The 25,475-nt window shown below is 32.9% G+C and overlaps 1 protein-coding gene across 3 annotated transcripts in view; it reads right to left on the bottom strand.

Annotated features, from left to right (window-relative positions):
- Positions 1–25,475, bottom strand: part of SMARCAD1 (SWI/SNF-related, matrix-associated actin-dependent regulator of chromatin, subfamily a, containing DEAD/H box 1) — a 68,769-nt gene that overhangs the window by 2,521 nt on the left and 40,773 nt on the right. For all 3 annotated transcript variants that reach the window (XM_036853489.1, XM_036853491.1, XM_036853488.1), the window contains 14 exons: positions 17,119–17,318; positions 11,493–11,583; positions 8,882–8,981; positions 8,085–8,144; positions 7,900–7,975; positions 7,022–7,157; positions 6,342–6,479; positions 5,068–5,163; positions 4,854–4,971; positions 4,531–4,652; positions 3,298–3,486; positions 2,616–2,734; positions 1,529–1,711; positions 286–395 (listed from right to left, as the gene is read on the bottom strand). In XM_036853489.1, coding sequence (XP_036709384.1) covers positions 286–395; positions 1,529–1,711; positions 2,616–2,734; positions 3,298–3,486; positions 4,531–4,652; positions 4,854–4,971; positions 5,068–5,163; positions 6,342–6,479; positions 7,022–7,157; positions 7,900–7,975; positions 8,085–8,144; positions 8,882–8,981; positions 11,493–11,583; positions 17,119–17,318 — 1,738 coding nt within the window. The remainder of the gene's footprint in view (positions 1–285; positions 396–1,528; positions 1,712–2,615; positions 2,735–3,297; positions 3,487–4,530; positions 4,653–4,853; positions 4,972–5,067; positions 5,164–6,341; positions 6,480–7,021; positions 7,158–7,899; positions 7,976–8,084; positions 8,145–8,881; positions 8,982–11,492; positions 11,584–17,118; positions 17,319–25,475) is intronic.

Raw genomic sequence — 25,475 nt, 5'->3', positions numbered from 1 at the left:
AGTAAATCATAAAATTGCAGATAAAATTATAGACCTAATTTTAATTTATTTCTGGGATATTTTGATGTCAGAGACAGAATTTTTCAAAATCAAAGTGTTTGTATCAGTTCTGGCAAAATGATCTTAGTTATTGTAGTACTTTTGAAATAAGTATGCTTATCTTCTCCCATGCTATCCCTAAACTGCACGCCAAGTTAAGGACTCAAACCATCTTTATTATCCCCTTGTTACTGCTAAGTTGATGCCTTTTCATATAAGTAAAGTTTATGCTGACAAATAACTTACCTTCATCTACTGTGGTCATATCTTGTTCTAGTTTCAATTTCTGTTGATTAATTTTTAGCATGGATTCTTCGATTGTCCCTTGGCCTATTAATTTTATAACTAGTACTTCTCTAAGGAAAATACAAGATACGTCCATTGGTTACTTAATATATAATTACTTAATATATATAAACGACATAACTCACCTTAGAATGCAATAAGAATAATTTGAAAATTGTTTAACAAATACATCCATAAATTTAAATTCTTTTATTCAAACTACTTGAGATTGACATTTTCTGAGCACGGCACTTTTAAACATCCTTTCCTATTGATTCAAGAGATGAGAAAAAGATATCTGTACTTTAAAATTACTGGTAAAACTGTATTACAACAAACAGTTCTGGGTTGAGGTAGGGTATTCTATTTTTAAAAAGAACATGCTTTGCTTATCAGGTTCCAAGAAATAATTTAGTTCAGAAAGTAAGGAAGTGTAGTAAAGTATAAAGATTACATGGGAGGTTTTAGTTCCACCTTTCAGTACTGATAAATATTTGGTTCATAAATGAACTTATCAATGTCTTTTGGAAATACAGTAAAATACTCCACAAAGAAAACACTGATTGTCTGCTGTTTACATGTGAGAATAGAGCTGAATTATAGGTATTTTCACCTCTTTATGTCCTGTGACCAATGTCTAATCTAACCTTCACCTAAAATATCCACAGCTCACATAATCTATTTCCTATGAGGTAACAAGGTAGCAATCGTATGTATGCACATTACCCAGTCTATCTGGCTCTTACATGGTCTAACCAGCAAGTTACTAATTAGTAATTACCAATTACTAATCTTTTGCAAAGGGGCTGGACCATTGGTAATACTTAGTTTTCATTTGCTGCATAACTACTTGGACTGGGGCTGGGAGGTGGTTTTCTTTTATTTATTTATATTTTTTCGGCCACGCCACATGGCCTGTGGGATCCTAGCTGCCGGACCAGGGCTGAACCTGCGCCCTCGGCAGTGAAAGCACCTAGTCCTAACCACTGCACCGCCAGGGAATTCCCTATTTTAATTACTAGAATATGAATAGATTACACGGTGGAGTTCATCTTCAACACTGGTTGGTATAAAATACAGCGGGAGCCATGCTTTGCTGAAAATACGAAAACTAAGGCAGGGCATCTGACAGATCATATCCTAATATTCTATACAAATTAAACTGGCATTTGATTAAAAATAAATTTCAACTGCAAACACTTACTTAGTCTGGCCTACTCTATGGCATCTATCTTCTGCTTGTTTGTCATTGTAAGGATTACAGTCAATATCGTGAAGTATAACAACGTTTGCTGAAGTCAGGTTTATTCCTAGGCCACCAGCTTTTGTTGACAGCAGAAACACAAAGATATCCATGTCGGTATTAAACTCGTCAATTAGATGAATCCTATAAGACAAATATATTAGGTTAAATCTCACAAAAAGGTATATAATTAAAACTGAAAACAATCACTTCACATGGAAAATAAACTTGAAGATGTAAATACATGCTCTTGGCATTCTAGTTATTTTTCCTGCAGCTGTTTTATTGAAAAGACCTACCCAATTCACCAACTTCTTTTCTATACCATTTATCTCCCTACTAATTCTTACTTTTAACTATTCAGATTTGATTAATTGCTAAGGGACTGTTCTGTCCTTTGTTTAATGACTTCTGGCTTTTCTAAATTCTGCACACGGCTTTTCAATCTTTAACCTTCTCAGAGTCTGTCAGCTGTGACTCAGACAATATACCCGATGAACTAAGAATCTCAAAATCAAACTATATTGATGTATTCTCTTTTAGCAAGACTTCTTTTCTTACTCTAAAGCAGGAAAAAAAAAAATTTACTCTGGCTGATAAAAAAAATAAACCAAAGATACAATGCAGTTTAAACACACCAGAAAAAGCATTCCTTCTAAGACAATCTTTTTAAACTTTGGGAATTAAAAAAGAAAACAAACAAAAAAAACCAAACCCAAACTTACTCAGTTACCCTTAAAATATGAAAAGCCCAAGATTTTAAGATAACCTTGGTTTAAAGATAAAGTGTTTTAGACTTAGAATGATCTTTAAAGAGAAAACACTGACATATATATAATTCTAGTAGTTGTTTCAAAATATATTTGTACACGATTCAGACCAAAAATTAAATTTTCTTCATCTTAAGTTAATGAATGATTTAAAAGTAACCAAATGTAAGACTCAGAGCAATACAATTCCATCAAATGCCCTAGACATTTAAAATTCTAACATTTACTCTTATTTGAGGGTAAGGTGGAGAGATTTTCTGAAACGAAAGTATACCAACCTTTCAGAAATCTGAGTCTTTCCATCTAATCTGAGGTACCTATGCTGATGATGTTTTAAGAGAACCTCTAAAATATCCAGCATCATGGTGAACTGGCTGAATAATACAACTCTATCACCCTGTGGAAATACACATATTCATTAGACACAGAAAAAGTAAAATTATAAGTATCTAATGAAAAACTGCTTCTTTAATAATAATAAAGTAATCATAACTAAGGTTTCCTATTTTAGATTATATATAAGTAAATTATCTTCTAAACTTTGACCTAAAATTGATTTTTAAGACTAACTAATGGGAATAGCTACTAAAAGTACTACTTAGATTGTGATCTTACAAATCTATTTCACATATAAATTGTAGTATTTATTTTACATAGTATCAATATCTTCAAAATATTAATTTTGAAGCAATTATATAGATTGTCACCTATGAAATAATGACAATTAAAATTATTTTAAAAAAATTAATATAGATATATTCTACTAACTTCTGTTAGATGGAAGAAGAGTAATCAGGAAAATATATGCCCAAATACATCCAAAAAATGCTCAAACACCAGTTTCTAGAAGAATGTAGAACACAGGCTAAAGCTTCAAGAAAGTCAAATCATGCCAGAACTGTTTCAAAGAAGTTGAACTAACTGGGGAAACATATAAGGAGCAGTATTCTTCTTTAGTACCTTCTGTTTCAATTCAGACAAGATGCAGCCTAAAACTCGAAATTTTCCAGAATCTAAAATCAAGTCCATGTCTAACTGGAAGTTATTAATGTGTCGATACTGTTTACAAAGTACATGTAATTCAAAGTCTGTCATAACTTCCATATCTTCAAAGATCAGGTCAGGGTTAGCCTCACAATGTGTAGGTTCCTCAAAACAAAACAAAACAAAATATACTTCAAAATGAAGATAATTTATAATATGATTAGAACAACCTAATAAAATTGTTCACATCTGATAAAATATCTAAATCATAAAATATTTTAGTGCAACAGATTTACCAAAGGAAATTAATATTCATTTTTTTAGGTACAATAAAGGGGGGAAGTTCTTATTGTTTTAGAGATAACACACTGATAAATTTACAGATGAAATGTCTAGAATTTGGTCCAAAATGATCCTGGAGAGGATTCTAGGTGAAACAAGAGAGAGTAGTGTCATTCCAGATGATAACTGTAGAATATGGGTGAAGGTTTCATATGCGTAGAAGATTTCATTATACAATTCTCTCTACTTTTACATGTCTGAAATTTTCCATAAGTTTAATATAAAAAATGTTAAAAAGGCAAACGGTTGCCTTAAACACAATGATCTGCAGGGAGAAATAGGGGTAGATTAAGGGAGAATGAGGCAAAAATAGAGAGTAACAGCTAAAACTGTAGACAAAATACAATAAAGAAGAAATAAAATGAAGAAAATAAACAGACAAAAATGACTCATTATCCAGGACACACAATCTGATGAATCTTTTTGGTGAAAAATAAATAAAAGAAGTGCATTATGGAAGTCCAGACCAGGAGTTGGCAAACTTTTTCTGTAAATATTTTAGGCTCTGTAGGCGAAATAATCTGTTTTGCAACTACTCCACTCTGCCCTTGTACTGAGAAAGCAGTCACAGAAGACAAAGAAACAAAAGGGTGTGGCTGTGTTAGAACAAAACTTTATTTGTAGGAATAGTTATTGTCATATTTGGCCCTAAGGCCATAGTTGGCTGACTCTTGATGTAGACTGTCAGTCCTTCTTGGCTCTTATGTCCCCTAAATTATTTTGAACTCTGTGTTAAAAATGTCTTTCTTAAGTACGTGGTTAGTTAATATGCTTATAGGTTCAATGGTCTGATTTTTAGACTAACAATAAACCTCATGTTTATTAGTGTTAATAAAGCTTAGTGTTAGCATAATACAAAAGCCTTACCTTTAGCATAAGCTGAGACATTTCCTTGAGTTTTTCAGCTGTGTAATATTGGCGATGTAATAAAGGATGATTGGCCATTTTTCTCAATTGCATCATGACATTGCACATTTCTGTGTTTTTTTCTGTGACACATTAAAAACAACAACAAGCTGATAGCTGTTTACTGAAATACATCTCAATGCAAACAAAAGGTTTTAAAACTATTTCTTCAAATTCCAACTAATTTTTAAAAAATGAGCAAATCCCACTATCACAGCACTAAACAAAATGCAGCCCTAGTACAGAATTATTTTTCATATAAAATTGTGAAAATCAGGTTATACCCATATTATTGATAGATTTTTTCAATCTGTTGAAAAGACCCAAATAGAGTTGCTCCTGCTTCTCTGACATTGCACACAACTCAATTCGATCTTTCTTGGGGGGTAGCTGCTTGAGAACCTGTGAAAGGAAAACAGTTGAAGCAGATCATTCAAATAAAGAAGAAAACAGATTTTAAAAAACCAATCATAATAAAAATATGCAGATAAGAGTTACCTCTTCTTTTACTCTTCTGAGAATAAATGGTTTTATAATTTGTTTTGCATGTGCTATTCTCTCCTTTTCATATATACTTTGCTCATCTGCTGATTTCTAAGTAAAATAAGAACATGACCTTTAGATTATTCATTTAAATGATCACAATGACAGTATTACACAACATGAAAATCTCCCTCACTACAATCTGAGTTATTTCCCATAGAAACTCAGTTCATTCTAAATGCACTTGAATTCTGGGCTGCAATATATTTCTTAAAGCTCCACATGTATTTTGGGGTTTTGTGACATGTAATCGTGTACTCTGCAGAGGTAATGAAATTGAACTGCACTAGAATGGTGTTCAGAAGTAATTAACTGATAAGTCATCACTGATTACATAGATAACTCTCTTGAAAAAATATGTGTGTGTTTAAGGTAGTTTGGGTGGAGGGGAAGAGAGAGAGAAGTAGAAAACTTGTATTTATTTGTGGAAAATGGTCCCAAAAGAAAGCTAGTGCAGGTCTACAGAAATGGGATGGTTCCTAGTCAAAACCTGTTGATTTTGGAGAAGAGGAATTTTATTCTAAGAAATCCTCCATATCCTATGATCTGCTAGGCCTTCAAGTGGGATGGAATACATTAGTGAAAGCTAGAAAGGCAGTCAGTTTGCAGTAGAAGATTATCACAGAAAATCCTCGCAAAATACATGTGATTTGGGAGTGTCAAGAATCTATATTACCATTGCTGTACTGGAAAATGAGAGTTCTTGAAAACTACACTCTTACTTTTTCTAAGCAATAGGGAAAAAATTAAGCAGATTTTCTTTGAAATAGGATTTCTTTATTGTGACTTTTAGAAATTGCTACTTTTTAATTTCTGGAGTTTTAATTCAAAACGTATTTCTCAGTATAGGAATTTTTCTGGATATTCCACTTTTGCACAGCTTTATAGTTTACCTATTAAAAAATGCTAATTTACCTAATTTTCATAAAGAAGATGGTAGCTCACATATTATATATCTGAGCTACCCACTAATTTAAAATTGTCATTCTTCAGAAAATTAGGATATTAAAAACCAAAACTTTTAGACAATGATTACAGAAGCCACCCATTTATTTCCTATTGTATTCTGGCTGACTTCCCAACTCATCCGAACATAGGGATATCAACTACTTAAACTTATTGCATAGCACGTATGCTACATGAAAACAAGAAAAAGAGGCAAAATAGAAAAATGGTCCGGGTAAAACACAAAGTAAGATAGTTGAGAAAAAATATGAATTTATGCTTACTGTCTTAGAAGAAAACATTCTTCGTATTTCACTGGTGCTACTACTGAACATGTGCGGCATAACAAAATTCAACAGTGACATGAGTTCTAACAGGTTATTCTGCACAGGTGTGCCTGTGAGCAGCAAACGGTTATTTGCCTACGAACAAAGGTAAATTTTAGATTAGTATTTTTTTTTTTTTTTAAGATCCACATCCTTCTTGTTTTTCCCCTCAGTGAGGGAGAAAAAAATTAAAACCATTATTAGTAATATAACATTCTGTCATAAAAGATAAGTAATTTAGAAAAATTATCATATATTGTATTTTAAGGTAGAATGAGTAGAACTAAGTCTCATTTTATTAAGTAGGTAACTTGTGTTCCCACATTACTTTTTGATGAGGCAATGGAAGAAGACAGATTATATCTGATATTCATAAAGTTTGTCCTATAGAACAAAGGTTGGCAAATTGAAGCTCATGAGCTAAGAATGGTTTTTACATTTTAAAAGGGTTGTTTAAAAAAAAAAAGAAAAAGCAAAGAACAAGTGACAGAAGCTGAATGGCCCACAAAGCATGAAATATTTACTTACCTGGTCCTTTACAGAAAAAGACTGTTGGTCTCTGATATAAAATACTATATATATTAAAATACATAATCTGAAATTTTATAATTGGACAAATTCACAGAACACTCTCTTACATTAATTGTCATAAGGTGCTGGTAGCGGATGGAGCCCATATTCTTCAGCATATGGCCCTCATCAAAAATTGCGTAATTCAACTTCAGCCGACGAAACAGACTACGATCATCAGAACTGCTGATTGCACAATTATACCTGTTGCCAAAGAAAAATCAATCTCTAAGATCATACCTTTAAGAGCATGGACTCGTGAGATTTAATGATTTGACAAATTCTTTTTATTTATATATTTCTAATAGCCAGTAGCTAAAAGATAACACTAGACACAGTCGGTACTCAAATAAATATTGATGTACTTATATCCAAAATTACTGATGTACATGTAACCAAGTTACAAAAGCTGCAATATGCAGTTAAAAGACAATTTATATGTTATAATGTAATTAGACAACTTCTACACATCTAGGAAGAGGCCAATTTGGGCACAATTTGTATGTAACCTGTAATTATTACACACTTTGCTTTATGAACCGTTATATTTTAAGAAGCAGTAGAAAAAACATGAAGCTAAGACATTTCTGTTAAGAACATAACACCATTTTATTAAACTAGTAGAGTGAAACCAAGAAATAACAGTTAACAGCAGCTAGCAAGACTATATATGAAAATGGAGTCCATTTTATTAAGAAAAGATGAATTTTGGATGAATTCTTTTAATCATGACCTCCTGTAGAATTAACAAAAGACTGCTATCATGGTATCATACACCAAACTGAAAAATGCCTGAATCTTCAACATAACTCATTCTATTGCTTTTGTTGCATAGTTCTTAGCATAAACTCTTTTATTTTACTACTAATATTTTTTAAACATTTTTTAAAAATTTAAGATGATGCACAAAATTATTTTTCCAAAAAAATTTTTTCTCAATACTTACGTGGTCACGATTACATTGTATTCTTCGTATTTACTATGAATGTTATATCTAATTTGTTTACGTTCTTCTTGAGAACCTAGAATTTAAAAATGACACACACACACTGATTGTATTTATTGTACTTTACTGTATGCTAAGATTTTAAAGAAGTCTCCAAAGTTAAAAGCATAATGACATATTCTTACCATAGTAACAGAGCACCTTTAAAGTGGGGCACCATAAATTAACTTCCCTTAGCCAGTTATCTATGAAACAAAAGAGATATTAGTTGCACCTGCTACAACAGGTAGACGTGTGCACTGAAATGAACACTAAAGTCTGAGAAGTTCTACCCAGAAATTATTTTTATAAAATAATAGAAGATAATTTTTAAAAATCACAGACTCCTCACAATTTTACTCTTGATGATTAAAATGACTTTGAGATTTTGAGGTGGCATCAAAATGAAGAGAAGAAGGCCAACCATTATATTTAGAGGTGATTATTAATTTCCAATTTAAAGAGGATTTTTTTTTTTTTGGTACATTCATACATACATTCTTACTCTACTCTACATTCAATCAAGAAAGAATGAAAGTAATTTGAGTGGGGATGAACTGCATACATTCTTTCTTAACAAATGTTTAATTATAAATTCAAAAGTGTTTCTCTTAAATTACTCATTAAAACAACTTAAAAGTATTATGAAAACAAATGATCTTTTCAAATGGTACATGATCTATAATAATTTATAGATAATCTATATAATAAGCTGAATAACTGACTTATATTGGAGTTATTTTCTTTAAAAAGACTTCCAGTATAATCAAACACACATATGCAAAGGGGTGAAAAGTGTAAGGAAACCAAAGAAATGAATATTCACTTTCACAAACTAAGAAATCTCACACACACACACACAAACACACACGTACACATGGTTTTTCTTCCCCTTGTATAAAATACTACTGAGTCAAGTAAAGCTGTCCACAGTATTACAAACCTATAGTTGATGCTGGAACAACAATCAAATGAGGACCATTATTACCCTCCTGATAGAGGTACGCTAGGAAGGCAATCGCTTGAATAGTTTTTCCCAGGCCCTAAAATGAAAAGTTTAAAAGACAATATACTAAATTTAAAAACAAACAAAAAACCCAAATAAATATTGGGAAAATGAAAGGAAAAAGAATATTTCTGGTTTTATTTATTTATGATTCCCCATGCAACTCTAGGAGAATTTCTACTATATTCTTAGTTCTCAATAACACATAAAACAGATGATAATCTCCAAGTGATACTACAACTTAGTTAAGAGTAGGAATGTATTTTAACTGCTAGTTAATATGTAATACACATTAATATGGAAGACCTCTGCTTGCATACAAAGGATATAATTTTGGTAACTGTTAATATAAAGCTACCATTTAATACATACTGGATGGATGGAGAATGACGTTCCAATGACTAACTGGAGCTGAACACACACCTATCCTATTACCCAGCAATTTCACTCCTAAAAATATATTCAAGAGATATGAGAGCATATGCCCACAAAAAGACTTGGGTAAGAATATCGATGCAGTTTTACTATAATAGCCACACACTGGAAATAATCTAAACTGCCATCAACAGGAGAACAGATAAACAAATTGTAGCGTATTTATACCATGAACTACCACAAGCCAATAAAAAAAACCAAAAACCAAACTACTGATACATGTAAGAAGAGGATGAATCTTAGTAACTTTATTATGCTCCAAATGAACCAGAAACAAACAGTATATACTGTATGGATCTATTTATATAAAGTTCAAAATCAGAAAAAAATTATTCTATAGTGATAGGTGTCAGAATAGTAGTGGTGGTAATGACTGAAAAGGCGCATAAGGGAACTTTCTAGGATGATGGAAATGTTTATCTCAGAGACAGTCACATGGGTGTACATATATGTAAAAAGTCACTGAGCTGAACATTTGTGCATTTTATTTCAAGTAAATTATACACCAATAAAGTATTGCATTAAAAAAAAAAAAAGGCTCCTGAGGAAGTATAGCTCCTTAGGAGAGCTAAACATTGCCAACTGTTAGGAAGTGAATTGCCTCCAACCCCAAACATGCTGAAGCCCTAACTCCCAATGTTGGGGTTTATCTGGAGATAGAGCCTCTAAAGAGATAAGTAAAGTTATCATAAAGTCACAAGGGTAGGGACCCAACTTCTATCATAAAAGAAGAGATGGATGTATCTAGAGTAAAAGCCATGTGAGGACACAGCAAGGTGTCCATCTGCAAACCAAAGAGAGTAGCCTCAAGAGAAACCAAACCTGCCAACACCTTGATTTTAGACTTCCAGCCTCCAGAACTGTGAGAAATAAATTTCTGTTGTTTAAGCCACACTGTCTTCAGTATTTTGTTAGGGAAGCCCTAGCAGACACTACCTTATCATAAGTATTGTACTTTACAGGTTACAAAAACATTTTCACATAATATACCTCATTTGATACCAAATATAATCTTATGATACAGGAATTACATATGTTTTATTAATATTGGCTCTGAGAGATTAGGTCATTTGGTAAGGATTACACAGCCCACGAAAGGCAAATTTGGTACCCAGAACCCAGATTTGATTTCCAAGTCCAGTTTCCACAACTGTACTACTCTATATTCTATATGTAATTTCTAACTATTTTGAAATTCTGCATATATTATTCACTTTTCTATTAGATAAACAGCATCTCTGTTTTAACGACAGTATGAGGTATGTGTGCAAACTGTCTTGAAAAACTAAAGATTATTTTACTAGAAGCTAGCTAGAGAACAAGGATTATTATCTTTGTTAATTTTTATTTTGGAAAACTAATACACAATGTAATACATATATTCAATAAACATTTTCTCCACTGAACATGACTCATTTATAATAAACACTTTTTAAAAAGCATAGCTGGAGGAAGGAAGGTAAAGGTTAGATTAAAGGTCAAGTTTCTACCTGACAATACTTGGACTACTGGCTGTAATGAACTTCCTAAGCTTACCTTCAAGTCAAATGTGATTTGGAAAAGAAAAGAAACTCAGAAACATCTAATAAAAGTAAAATGACTGAAATGATGGTGATGATAAACGTGTAGATTTATTTACTGCCAAGGACAGGCATCTATGATAAATTTTAAAGGGAGCTATAGAAAAGCACACGTAGTAAAATCTCTTTTAATATAACATATATATGTATATGTGTATGTATGTATGCATGCACAAACACACACCTTCAGAAGAAAATATTCTGGAAAAAGATATACACCAAAATAGTACTTACTTTAAGATGGCAGGATTATGTGTGATTTTGTTTTTTTTCCTGTGTATTTTTATGTAACATCTAATTTTAAAAACACATTTATTTATTAATTTGATGAGAAAGACAAAAAACCTATTTTCATTTTTGAGGGGGAAGTAAGGAGGTTAGAACTAAGACAAGCAACAGAAAACTGAGAGGAGTGAGAGGGATTATACTTTGGTAAGAGCAGTAAACTAACAGGGTCAAGGGAAATTTTCATCTTTTGAGTGACAGCAAGGACGCCTATTAATGATAAATCCTAGAAACAGAGTACTACTTACCATTTCATCTGCCAAAATGCCATTCAGTCCATGCTTATGTACCAATGCCAGCCAATTCAAACCAACCTTCTGATAGGGCTTGAGTGACAAACTGGTAAAGAGAGAGTTACCAGATATTATAGATTTATACCTCTATTAGTTTTCTCTACTAGTTTTCTGAGAAGAGGTTTAGGTTTGCAATGCACAAAAAAACTGAAGTATCTAGGTCTAGTCTTACCTTTTAACTTACTGTTAAAAGCTATTTACACTTACTTAAGAAAATGAACCCAAAACATAATACATTTTAAAAAACCTCTCAAATTTTATTCTGTATTTGTTGTTTCTGGCAATAAGGATTACAAAAAAAATTTTCACATTCAGTCATAATGTAATGCCACCAAATTAATTCCATAAATGATCAGAATATTAACTATGATAACATATTACTAATATTTATACTCTAGAAAAATGTATTGTACTGATTTGAATATTAGCACAGTAAGGAACTTAAAGTATTAGAACAAAAACATACGCATAATTTGCTACTTTGCCAGGCTGATTTAATAAAACTTTCTGACTGAATGCCAATCACCTCTAATATCACTGGTATGTGTAATTCTGGAGGATGTATGTATGTGTGTATTTATGTTTGAACTACATATAAATGTAAATTTGCTAGGCATCAATAAATATCAGTGAGTAGAAAGCAGCAGGCATGTGTCAAAAATCTTATTTAATTTGTGAACATGTAAACAGACTAATCCCTGGGACTAACTTGCTTGGATGGCAACATGGAAGGGGTCTAATGGACGAAATGGTTAGTTTTTTCTAAAAGTTCAAGCGGTTAAAAACTAATAGCAGTTATTTACTGAACATCTATTATATACAGATATACAAAAATATCATTTTCTAGCATCACCTCATTCAATCTTTTAATATGCTATTAAGGCAGTTATTTTTTAACAGATGAAAAAACCCGAGGCTCAGTAATTTGCCTGAGGTTGCATAGCTACAAAGTCTTATGGCTAAGATTTTAACTCAGAAAAGTCTATCTCATGCAAAAGCTTATTCTTATACTCACTAGGGAAGCATAAACCCCACCTTAACATGAAAACTTAGGACAAGGCCATGCTTCTCACTCTACAGCTTTTATCCTATCCCCTTAATTTCCTGTTACACAGATCCTAACTGCACATAGAGAAGGGGTCTGATAAATGGTTCTGATAAATGGCTCTGATAAATGGTTAAGGGGTCAAATTCTGAAATCAAGACACTTTAATTAGAACAGGGATCAAAGAGGTGAGGTAGAAAGATATCCATCTTAAATCAGAATCTATGTTTCAACTGTGGGGTACACAATCTATAAAACGGTTCTCATTTGAAAAAATTAAAAGTATAGGTAGGAAAAATCAGCAGTATTGCTGAAGTCTTTACAGTTCATTTTTTAAAATGTCTTTGCCTTCTTGGCCAATATAATTTCTATGCCACTATGAAAGTAATAATAAATAGAATATTATCATAGACATTTTAATTTTCAGGTCCAAATAAATTCTACTATACTGGTAGAGTAAATGCTAATATTGGAATTCTAGACACTATACTTTACATGCATTATTACTTTATTTAATCTACGTTATAAAGTAGATACTATTATTGTCATCATCTCCATTTAGAGATGAGAAGCTCTCTGGGATTCAGAGCAGTTAAGTAACTTGCCCAAGGTCCCAGCTGCCCAAATGCATGTCTGCACTGGCAGAGCTGGTACCCAATCCAGTTCTGATCCAGCCCCTAATCACTAAACAGCAAACATGAAAGTTTTCTCTCTCTGGCCCACCTACTCTACAGTCAAAACTTCCTATTTTTAAATAGAATTTTCATTGTTTTCCTGAGTCTTTCCTACTGTCTTAGTCGTCCCCCACACATTAAGGTTCACATTCCACGAAAATGATGAAACTTGGTAAGGCAGGCATATTACATCACTTATAAATGCATCCCAAGGGCCAACATGCTACCCCAATGTAAATTTATCACAAATAGCCAAGAAATATTCTTAACAAACAAAAATTACTGAATGTATGTATCACCAACACATGTTGAGAACGAGTCTAACTATTAAAATATTCTTCACTATACATAAAATTTTAAAAAGTGACGAGGAAATTTTGAGAAGCATTGAATTTTTCATTCAAATAAAATTGTTTCATCCACATTCACAAAGCAGCTATGGTAGCTGTTTTGATCAGGACATTAAATACCTCTGTTACACTGAAGTGTTTGTTTTAAAAATATAAGTGTGTATGTGTGTGTACTTGCTCCTCTGCTAGATTTACCTAAATTACAAGTAACTTTCTGTTGCTTAGTGTCACAATAGTGCTGCCCATAACATATCCTTTCTTCAGAAAGCAAGAGGATCATTGAGAATGTAGTTCTGGCAAACAGCTTTCCAATTCACTTGTTAAGACAAGTTTTAAAACAGGGCAGCTTATATTCTTTCTCTAGCAGGCGCTAATATTTAGCTGCTATACAATCATACCTTCCATTACTTTTGACATTCAAGAGTTTTGTAACAATTTTTGTGATTGCATATGAACCCCACCCACTAGTTTACAAATAAGAATGTAATCTGCTCAGGGTTATCCAAATGGCAAGAACTATAGCCCGGGCCTTTTGAATTAGGCAAGTGATCTCTTTTCAAAAGGGGACTACAAATATCGTTAAACTGAAGGTTTTCTTACCTCCCAATGAGGAAAAAAGTGATTTTAAGATTTTCTGAGGTCATGAAAGAAAATGAGGTAGCATGTTATTTTAAAGTTACTTGTTTTGTCGGGGGGAAAAAAAAAATCCTTCCAGAGAGTTACTATAATTTCTTTTCAGAGTGAAAATTAAATTGGGTTTAAATTTCCTGTCAGAGAAAACTAGTATCAAAATTATTCTGAAAGGTGAGAAAGGCCTGAAGTAGAAAACTGGAGTATATACAATGTGCTAAATTTAAGTTTAAAATGCAGGAATAGAGGGCTAGAGAAACTTCTTGAAGTAGTTCATATGAAACAGATTAGGGATGTTAGTTGACCAAAAATTTATGTCCCTTAAGTATGTCATGAGTGCTGAAAATACTACCACAATAACAGTTTGTACTAAGAGTAGTATCCAAACTACTAAAATGTTTATATCATAGTACTCTGAGTTAGTCAACACATCTGCACTACTGATTTGCATTCACATCAGATGGTTTCACAGCAACTGTTTAGAAACAGGATATGGAATCATCCTGGCCAGCTGAGGAGGAACAAGATCAGAAGAACGTTAGTAGATTTAGCCCCGAAAAAGACAGGACACGCATAATTAAACATTATTTTATACTGAACATGTGATAAACCTTTTCAGTTAAAACAGTTTAAAGCTGATAAATTTTAGATAAGCCGCTGAAGCTTGAGAGATGGCTACATGTATGATAGGAATAAAACAGGAGAAATACTGAGGTGTTTTTTTTTTTACTTTTTCCTCATTGTATTATATTTTAACTTAAGGTAATTTTAGTTTTGACATTTTAAAATAAACATTATGAATGTAATGGTTTTGAGATACATATGAGAATTTTTTCCCTTGCAAAGACTTTATTTTTAACAGGGAGTTACAGCATGTGTGTATTTCTTTTATCTCTAGAAGGCTATTTTTCTTCTGTTATAATTCTTAAAAATTTCTAATAGGAAAATAGTTAATATAATTTTGCTTCAAAATAAACTTTACTATAAAGAATTTGTTCTGTTAAGCAAAAGCACAACAGCTTATTCATTAGGATAGTTTAATATTTTCCTCTGTGGGAAAAGTACTTTAAATGTTTCTATACTAAGCAGCCATTATGCTTGGCCAGTATACCAAGTAAAAATCTGCAAGTTGCTTGTGCAACTTACATTGGCTAAAAACAAAAACCAAGACAACAAATTTCACCCCCTAAAAGTGCATTTAAATAAACTCCAAAGAGACTATCTATACAGGTTTTCAGAAGTTGTACTTTGGGACTAGATCCAAGAAGCACCTAAAAAACCCCCAAAACTATTTTTCTCACCTGTTTAATATTTCATTTAAAAAATCCCCAGTCTAATGAAAAGGATAGCTTTATTACCTGATCATACTATTTACAAGTAATAGGACTTTGTGGATGTGGGTTTAAGAGAGAAATTTTTTAAGTGATGCAATAAAGCACTTGATTTTTTAAACTCCAAATTATGATAAAGTAGACTCAACTGGGTAAGCCTTGTAGAGTGAAGAACTCCCCATATCCAATGCTGTAGAACAAGAAGGAGCAGCTCCAACTACACTTTTAGGAGATGAATTTGCTGACATGGTCATAGTTCTTTCTATGCAACAGAGAAAAGAGCTTCTTTGTGGGAACTGCATCACGTTTCCCTACACCATCCCATAGCACCCTAGAAGGGCACAGAAAAGATTGTAGCTTACTATTAAAGGCCAGTAACCATATCTTGATTTTTTTTTCATATCTTGACTTTTAATTAACCAATGATCAGCAAATGTGCTTTGATCATTAACTGAGAAAAATATCAGAAGAAGTATATAAAATCACCAACTAGGGTAAATAATTTTAATGAGACCCTAGTGCTAATCTTATTAAATACCTATCAGAAATATTTTGAACAGAAATAATTCATTTTAAAAATTACATTAACACTGCAGAGTATGGATATACCATAAATCATTCTAACTAGTCTCGGATCTTAGAAACTTTGACTGTTTCCATGTTCTTGCCTCTGTATGTATATCACAGTAAACAATTTTATACTTTTTTTAAAAAAGGAAGCATTCTGAACAGTTCTGAGTTCCCAGACAACCTGAAAATAAACTTGTAAAAGAAGTTCAAAACAACCCCCCGCCCGCCATATCCCAACATCATGCAAAGGAGGGGTGTTCACAATTACAAAACGCCGTTTTCATACGTTCTGGCTGTTGGACAAATTTTTTAGTGAAAATAATTTAGTGTTTATTTTTTGCAAGCACTCGGACAAGGTATTTTACTGACAGTAGCAGTTCGGGTAATATACTTTTTAAATACACACTTTTTAATAATTTTTCCTTATATAATCTATTTAATAAAAGTGTCCTTTTCAATTTTTATGTGTTTTTACCTCAAAAAGATTAAAAATTTTGGGCTTTTGAAAGCATTTAATCACATATATAGGATACTTCAATCATTTCACTTACGAGCAAAAAGAAATTGAACGAAGACAAATTTTTACACTGATGCAGTTGAGCAGCCGACTCTCTGAAGCACTAAATTAAGTAAAGAGGTACCTAAAAAACCACCTTTTCAGCTTCTGTGATTATATATGAAATTATCCGTCATCAGACAAGGAAAACATAGGTTATATAAGACCATAATATCTCCTCCCTCTAATTTACAACGTGATAATGGAGTAAGATATCCTGACTGGGGGGAGAGGGGGTGGCGATCAATGAAAAACAATTCATACACCACTTACGTGCCATTACAGGAAACCCTGGGTTTCCCTTTTAAACATTAGTTTTCCTACCGTGTCCACATTTAAGTTTCCTAGGCACAATACAGGAATCAATTCAACATCTCTATACAACTGAGATAACATAATGAATGGGTACATACAACAAGCATTACCTTTGGTTTAGAATGGAGGGTTGCTCTATGTTCCATCCACCTCCATTTCCAGTGAGCATGGTAACTTGTTTTGTCAATTTATTTGAAATGTCTTCACATTTGTTCATAAGCCTTATAACTACATCCCTTTCTTGGATCAGTGTTTTACAGTGCCATATCAAATCTTCTGATAAGCCATTCGTTTTGGACATCTTTGTGAACTATGGCATGAAAAGAAAAATAATTTAACAGTTCAGATCTAGTAAATAGGGAGCCAATTTCTTTCTCTGTGAGGGAAAAAAGTTTGTTAAACTTTTACTAATGACCTTAATCAAATGTGAAGAGAACCTGCATTTGCATTATCACATTTCAGTTTGATAAATCCTACTGTCACCTCAAACTCATCATACTGAAATAAAACATACCTTTCTCCTCAAAACGCACAATCCCAAGCTGGCTACCTTGACCCTGGTAGCTGTTCTCTTATGGGAGAAACTCTAAAGTAATTGTTAATGTCTCCTATCAGGTTTTGTCTTCAAAACCTCGGATTTATGACTATTACCAAAGGTAATAGTGCCAGATATAAAAACTGCATACTAGATCTCTTGCCTCCATTTTTGTCACTTCCTATGAATATAAGATTAATTTTCCCAAAACATACTTTGCCCTATCTATCATCAAAGTACAACCCCTCAAGCTTTCAAAACTCCAATTATTATTTGTCACTTGATATTTTACTCTAAACTGAGACTACTACTACTTGGAAAGATACTGCGTGAATCAAAAGTATACCGTGACCAATTCAATAATTTGATAAAACTTAAGAATAGTATCAATTTCAATACAAGACTTATATAAATGGGTTTGTATGAAAACTCAGAACTTCTTTCAAAATGTATTTGTATTTATTTTTCTAAAGGAGACACTGAATACTTTACAAGTAAAAGCTGTAACAGAATTAGAATTTTCCCAAATAGATAGCTGAAAAAAATAAATCCTGAAGAACTGTACAAAAAAGTATTTTTAGTGTAAAGGATTAGAAAAAAGCCCAGTAGCTATTTCAAAGCTGTTCGTTGGGCAAAAAGAAAAATACCATAATCCAGACAGAATAAAGGAAACTAAACTAAAACCATCTGTTAGAATAAAGCCACACATGGTTTTGATTCATGGTATCATATTTAGCATATTCTTTCAAGTTATGACAAGAATCTCATTAACAACTCTAAATAATCCCCATGAACACAGTATTTCTAAGTTCACAGAGAAGCTCAAGCAATAGAAATTCAATACTTAGAGGATATACTAAGAAAATTTCATAAAAAATGCAGTTTATAATAACATGTATTTTTCATATCTAACCTAGAGTAGGTTGGTAGAAATGAAACTTACTCATCTATTCCAAAGCCATGTTATTACTGTACTGCAGGAATAAAAAACAAAACAAACCAAAAACTTAGCATGCCACAAAATGGCATTGTGAAATAAAGTGATTTGTACACTACTTTGTTATTTTCACAAGGACAACATTCATAATCACAATGTAACCTCCCACTCTGTACTTTCCAGGGAAAAGATTTACACATAAAGAACAGGCTATGTAAGAATCAGTGCCTTGAAGATTTTAATGAGGTTCTACTAGAACTTTTAATTAAAATATTTTTATTTTTAAATGGAACCCCAAAATTATAGGCCAAAAAACCAATCTCATGTCTATTGTGGGGTATGTGTGTTTGCGATATGTTATGTGTGTGAGAGAACCAACAAGAATAACCAGGAAAAAAAAAGGAACACATATTGTGTGCTTTGTATGTGCCAGAAACTACTAGGTGTCTTTTATTCACTAACTCATTAAGTTCTCACAACTGCAAGATCAGTCCACCAGTTCTGGATGAATAAGATTCAATTTCCAAGGTCACAAAGCAGGATAAAAGATTCCAATGTCTATGCTCTTCTCTTTTCACTAAAACTAGTACTTCCCAAAACAAAACAAAAAAAACCTTAAAAGTTAAAAAACACAGGGGGGAAGGGTGGGATTGATATGTACACACTGCTATATTTAAAATGGATAACCAACAAGGACCTACGGTAGAGCACAGGGAACTCTGCTCAATGGTATGTGGAAGCCTGGATGGGAGGGGAATTTGGGGGAGAATGGATACATGTATACGTATGGCTCAGTCACTTTGCTGTGCACATGAAACTATCACAGCATTGTTAATCGGCTATACTCCTATGTAAAATAAAAAGTTAAAAAACAAAAACCCTTTTTTCTGTAACCAATTGCCATGTATTGTGTTGTGTTTTTTTTTCTTTTCTTTTCTTTTGTAGTTCAGTACTAACCTGGATGGTGAAAGTACCTGGTATACAGACATAGTCCCTTGTTCTCGTGTGGTTTATAGTCATTGGGAAAGACATGCAACATACAATTTTAAGTCTTAACAACTGGTATTATAAGGGAAAAAACAAAATTTCATGGGTACTTTTCACAAGGAGAGTAATATAATCTAGGATCTAGGAAGTCCAGAAATCAGAAAGAACTGTTTTGACTCAAAGAAGATCAATTCAGTATGTCAGAACCTAGAGAAGTAAGACAGAAACATACATTAGAAAAAAAAGAAACAACCAGACATTACCGTTTCCTGATGAAAGAACATATCACCAACCATGTAATAGTACTGATGGGAGCATTTAATTCTAATCCTAATTCCACAGAAAATATAACCAGAAAAGCCCAGAGTGGGAAGCTATAGAACAAATGATCCAGTTTCTTCACCGAAGATATTACAGGAAGGGGGGAGGGGGAGGGGGGGAGAGAGAGAGAGAGGGAAAGGGAGGTGGGGAGGGGGGGACAGAGAGGATAGATGAAACAAGGTCAGACATAAGCTGGTAACTGAACCTGGTGATAAGTACATGAGGGTTCATTTAGTATTCTAATTTTTATGTTTGATACTTTTGTAGGGGCAATGAAGGGGTGTGCAAAAAGCAACTCTTACTTCATGATGCTGCAACAGTTTGATTGAGACTTTTAATGAACTTGACACTGGTTATTTCTGAAGTCAAAGTTTCAATTTAACTCCCTGAGGCTTCCCACTCCCTTTATCCTCTTTCCATACAAGCCAACCAACATTAGAGATGATCCAAATTATTGCTGCTGGTTTAGAATTTAGATCTATCTAGTAGTGATACACTGTTCATGAATGCTCGACATCAGTAGACAGATTTTCAAGGAAAAAGTTTCATTGTTTGATAAATTTGCTAGAATTAAGTTCAGTTATGGCTGACAGTAAACCCAAAACATCAGGGGTTTAACTAAAACATAAGTCTATTTCTCTCTCATGTAAATGAAGACCCCAGGGGGCAGTTCAGATCTGGTACAGTGGTTCCAAGATCAAGAATTCTTCTACTTTGTTGCTTCAATATCCTCAACCTGTGAGTCCTCGTCACACTGACATCTCAACCAACAGGAAGAAGAGATCCTTTAAGGACGCTTTCCAAAAATCACGGTATACTTCTGCTTACATCTCACTGGACAGGAATTTGTCAAATCGCCAAAGGGAGGCTGAAAAATGTAGTCTTAATATATTGTGGGTAATGTAACCAGTCATAAATCTGTTTAAAAGCACAGAGGGGGTTAAAAAAAAGAGAGACAGAAAAATGATTTGATCCAAAAAAGTTTGACTCAATATGACTAGAACTGATTTTGGGGGAGAGTAGAAAACTATAATCATTTCTTAACATTTCACTAATAATATATACAACACTTCCAACACAAAATATTGTGGATATCTGCAGCTAACATTTTTTAAGAGACAGACAATTGAACGGGCACTTACTTTATTTAATCCTTAGCCTTCTCCAGAGGTCAGTACCATAATTACACTCCACTTAGAGAGGAAGAAATACAGGAACAGAGAGAGAACTTGCTTAAGGTCTTGTAAGTTGCTAGAAAATGTCAGAATTGGGATTCAAAACCAGGCCATCTAGCTCCACTATATTATTTACCCACCCTCATGTATGGTATTTACAAAACCAATGGAATAAATAAACAGGCATGAATGGAATCCTGAAACAAGAGAACCAACACAGAGAGAAAAACAACATTTCTCAGGATGTTGGGGAAATGAGATTCCAATGTCACAGCTGATCCCCTACCGCAGGTCCTAAGACTCCAGAAGAGACTTTTTCAAGAAGATGAAACTGATAAAATATCTGAAGTGTCTAAAAACTGGGGGGAAATTTAGACAACTAGGGAAGAGTTCAGAGCTGAAGTAATAAGTATATACAAAACTAAGAAAACAAAAACCAAGACAACTAATAAGTAGGGAAAACGAAATGCTGAGCAAGGAAAAAAAGTAATCATGTAGTATATTACACGGCTCAGCTCTAAAAGGCATTTGCATAGTCTAACAACATATACTAAAAAACGATTTTCAAATTTACCACATTATTAACATATCGATAGGACTGGGGAATGGGGAATGGGGACTGGGCATGTGAGGTGAGACAGACAGTGAGAAGAGAGCTAATCCTACCACAACGCTATAATGTCTGTGTCATGTCAAAAGGTAAGGCCTGCAACTGAAAAATTTTAAAAGAGCATTATCTTTATATTCCTAGATATGGAAGTGATAAGAATCAGACAGAAGATGTAGAAGCAGTTATCTGTGGTACAGGAAATAGGCTGGAGAAGGGGATGGATATGGATTTTCAGGGAGAACAAGCCTGTAGAATTTTTTAACTTGTTGATCTAAATACACGCATAAATAATAAAAAAATAAAAACATTAAAAAAAGCCCAACATTTAATTCCAAAACATTTTTATTAGGTGTGTGTGGGGCAGGGAAAATGGGTGTCTGCCCCTAAGGAAAGGTGTAAGAACATTCTACTGTTATGTTACTGCTTTCTGAAGACAAAAAGCATTTAACAATCCTGTAAGTTACTTAGCTTCACTAAAACAAGACCTAAGAAATACAAAGTACTCTGTAAATGCGGGATCCACTAGTAAGTCTAAAGTTATTGATGAGCACAGCAAATATGATGCTAATCACATAAATGAAATATACAAACATATTCATAAACAGATGGATGCTAAATAAAGTCTTAAGTGGGGATTATCTTCGGTAGAATTTTGGCTAAACTTGATTTTCTTCTTTGTTCTCACATGTACTGTTTCAGTTTTAGACAAAACAAATCGTTCTTCAAAAAAATGATAAAGCTATTTTCTCAAAGGGAAAAAAAGAGAAAAAAAGTAACTGCTACTTAACTGGATAATTACATGAAAAAAGAACATCAACATGGCCCTGATTACTATCTCTTTGATTAAAAAGTCAAGTATTACTTTAAGGTCTTTATCTTTTTAAAACAGTCACAGACTGAAGTACCTATCTCTTGCCACCATGTGTCACTCTTACAATACAAATAATTTTGAATTTCTACAGGAAGGGGGAAATTGTTTAAAAGCAGATTTAATTCCCCACCTAAGAAATAACATTATTGAGGACAGGAGTCTTAAATACTATAAATACCTGGGAGCAGCCTACAAAGTACTCAAAATGCATTTATAATTTTAAAATAAATATTTATCAAACTTACAAAAATGAAAACAAAGCCTGGATACAGTAATCACACACTTTACTGAAGCCACCCTATCAGGAAGTAGTATGCATTACAATTCTTCGAGTCACAAATTTAGACAGACATTTTACAATAACGCAGAAAAGAAAACCTGTGGCCTAAGTTACTGGTGGATGGGAGCAGCACAATGACGAGAGTCACGTTTCCACACGAGGTAAACCCAGGTTGCTTGGTTAACAATCAAAGAAAACTGCACTTATGCTGATCTAAATGTTAAGGAAGTAAGTGCATATATGAAAAATTTTTAGATTGAGCTATTTATGAATGAGCTATTCATGAATCTTGATTTGATCAGTATACACTACGATTCTGATTAAAGTACAAAGATGCAACATAATAAGATTACCATAGACGTAATAGCATCTCCACCCTATTTTGCACAAAGCTAGATAAAAATTCAGTAAGTGGTTGGTGAACTGATGGCATCAAATGTGTGAAATCTGGCAATAAGAACCCCAATTTTAGCACATTAACAGTACACATTTTTAAACTAATGACATTTTGGCTGGCTTTGTTTCCAAAGTCTACATGATTTAATGATGTGATTTCTTACCATAAGCACATACTTTACTGCTATGAAGCAGAAAAATAAGAGAAATGGAAAAATTATGAAGAAAATCTGACACACACTATTTAGATTTTGATTTTTAAAAAGGGTATAAAGCTGCAAACATAAATACCCTCAACATAAAGAACTTATTAAATAACCAAATTTTCCTCATGTAAATAAAATAAGGGTGACTAGAATATCTCAGAGCATTTTAATTTTTTAAAAGTGTAATTCTTTGACAATAAAGTCATAATCATAATGTACAACTTTTCAACTTTTAAAAGGCACTGCTAAAATAATTTTCACATTCAAATTAATTTTATAATAAAATAACACAATGAAATACCAATGATTACATTTAACCTATCAATGTTATGGAGACTTCTGTTTTAGCAAAAAATCACAATGAAAATATATGTGTTTACTTTGATTTGTTGGCTCAGTATGCACTGTAATGAAATATTAATGAGCTTTAAAGTTCTGCCAAATTCCCCAATCCTGAAGACTGAACTAAGATTCAACAATGATGTTAAGAGTTTACTAGACATTTGCACATTGTTCTTAACATATAATGCCTTGTAATTTTCATTAAAGTATGACTGACGAACAAAATTAAAATTTCAATTAATTCTCTTAAGAATTTCTAAAAACAGTAGCTATGAAAACAAAAGTAAATGCTTTTTCTTTTGTTTATTTTTGAACTAGTTCACAGGTACATTAGCAAGCCTCTCTGATTAATAGGGAAGGAGTTAATTATATAATATATATATTTTTTTACCAAAATGTACATAATATTGACCTTTCCTTTGATGACTTTAAGACATTAAATTGATCTTTAAATCAGTCATATTCAAAATTCTAAAGTAAATCAAAGTAGAAGCTGAAAGTTCTAAACAAATGAAAACTCAAAGCTCATATACACTGACTTGCTAAACTGTTCATTTCCAGGAACTTGTATTTACTAACTTTTTCAGAATAGCTAAGCCCTGTATTTGCTAAACTCAAGTAGCAAGTTTACTTTTTAACTGTTACATAAAATAATCAACATTTAGATGAATGGCTAGCAAAAATAGTCTCTGTATTCAACTTTGAGAAAAGAGGGCAAGATGCTATAGGAGGTTTAAGTAGATAATGCATAATCTCCAAATTCATGTCAAGACTAATTTAAACTATGCCAATTAATTAGTAGGGGAAATATGCTTTCTACACGTTAAGTTGCTGAATATTTTTAAAAGCATCTGGCACATGTAACTCTGGTATAATTTACTTTTCCTATAAGATATGTGGGCGAGTAGTCACAGGGACTAAACACACTGGGGCAGATAATTGCATTCCTTATTAAGTAAATTAGAATCCCAACAAGCCCGAGCAACCCAACTCTGTAATGACATAGGAGACCATTAAAGATTAAAAGAAAGAAGAAAATGAAGGAAAGAAGAACAAGAACGCCCGTCAGCAAATACTTTAACAAATAAATCACTTAGGCAAAGCCGAACAAGTTTTGAAAGGGCCTGCTTTGACAGATGTTCTCTGGAAAAGCAAAGGCTTTAGGCAAAACGAACATCTTTATTTATTTATTTATTTTTAAAGCCACGAAATACTAGTAATGTTTCTATATTTTTCAAATATTTTAATTTTTTAGAAAATGCTATTTACAACCATTGTTCAGGGACGTTCCCACCCTGCCACTTCAAGATACTCATCAAGGGAACTTAGGTTCACATAGATTTGTCCCAAGTATAAGATTAATCACAAAAGCAACTTTACTCCCTAAGTTAGGGAATAAAACTTCCTAAAAATTTATAAAACATCAAGAGTCACTATTGATGTGACTTCACATTCTAAAGCTGTAAAAAATCATCCATACTGCTTTCACAGGAGGGCCTGTTTAGAATCCATGCTATAAAAGCCCACATTTTCACAACAGGAAGCAAACTTTAAAAGACAGAGTTCTTACATTTCTCTGTATGAATAAGATTTGCTGACTGTTGACATTTATGAAACTCAAAATACAGGTCTTTTAGATAAAACTTGTTTACAGGACATGAAATTCCAGAACATGATCATGCAGAGTGTACTTACCAGCGCTTACGCCTTGCCTTCACCTAACGCTTGAATTCTAGGCTTCCACACAATTTTCTATCTTTCCAATTAAAAACGCTGCTACACCCCACAAAATGGCCGTGTTGTTTAA

The sequence above is a fragment of the Balaenoptera musculus genome, chromosome 5 (genome assembly GCF_009873245.2).
Source record: "Balaenoptera musculus isolate JJ_BM4_2016_0621 chromosome 5, mBalMus1.pri.v3, whole genome shotgun sequence".
Taxonomy (NCBI): Eukaryota; Metazoa; Chordata; class Mammalia; order Artiodactyla; family Balaenopteridae; genus Balaenoptera; species Balaenoptera musculus.
This window is presented reverse-complemented; position numbering and strand designations above follow the sequence as displayed.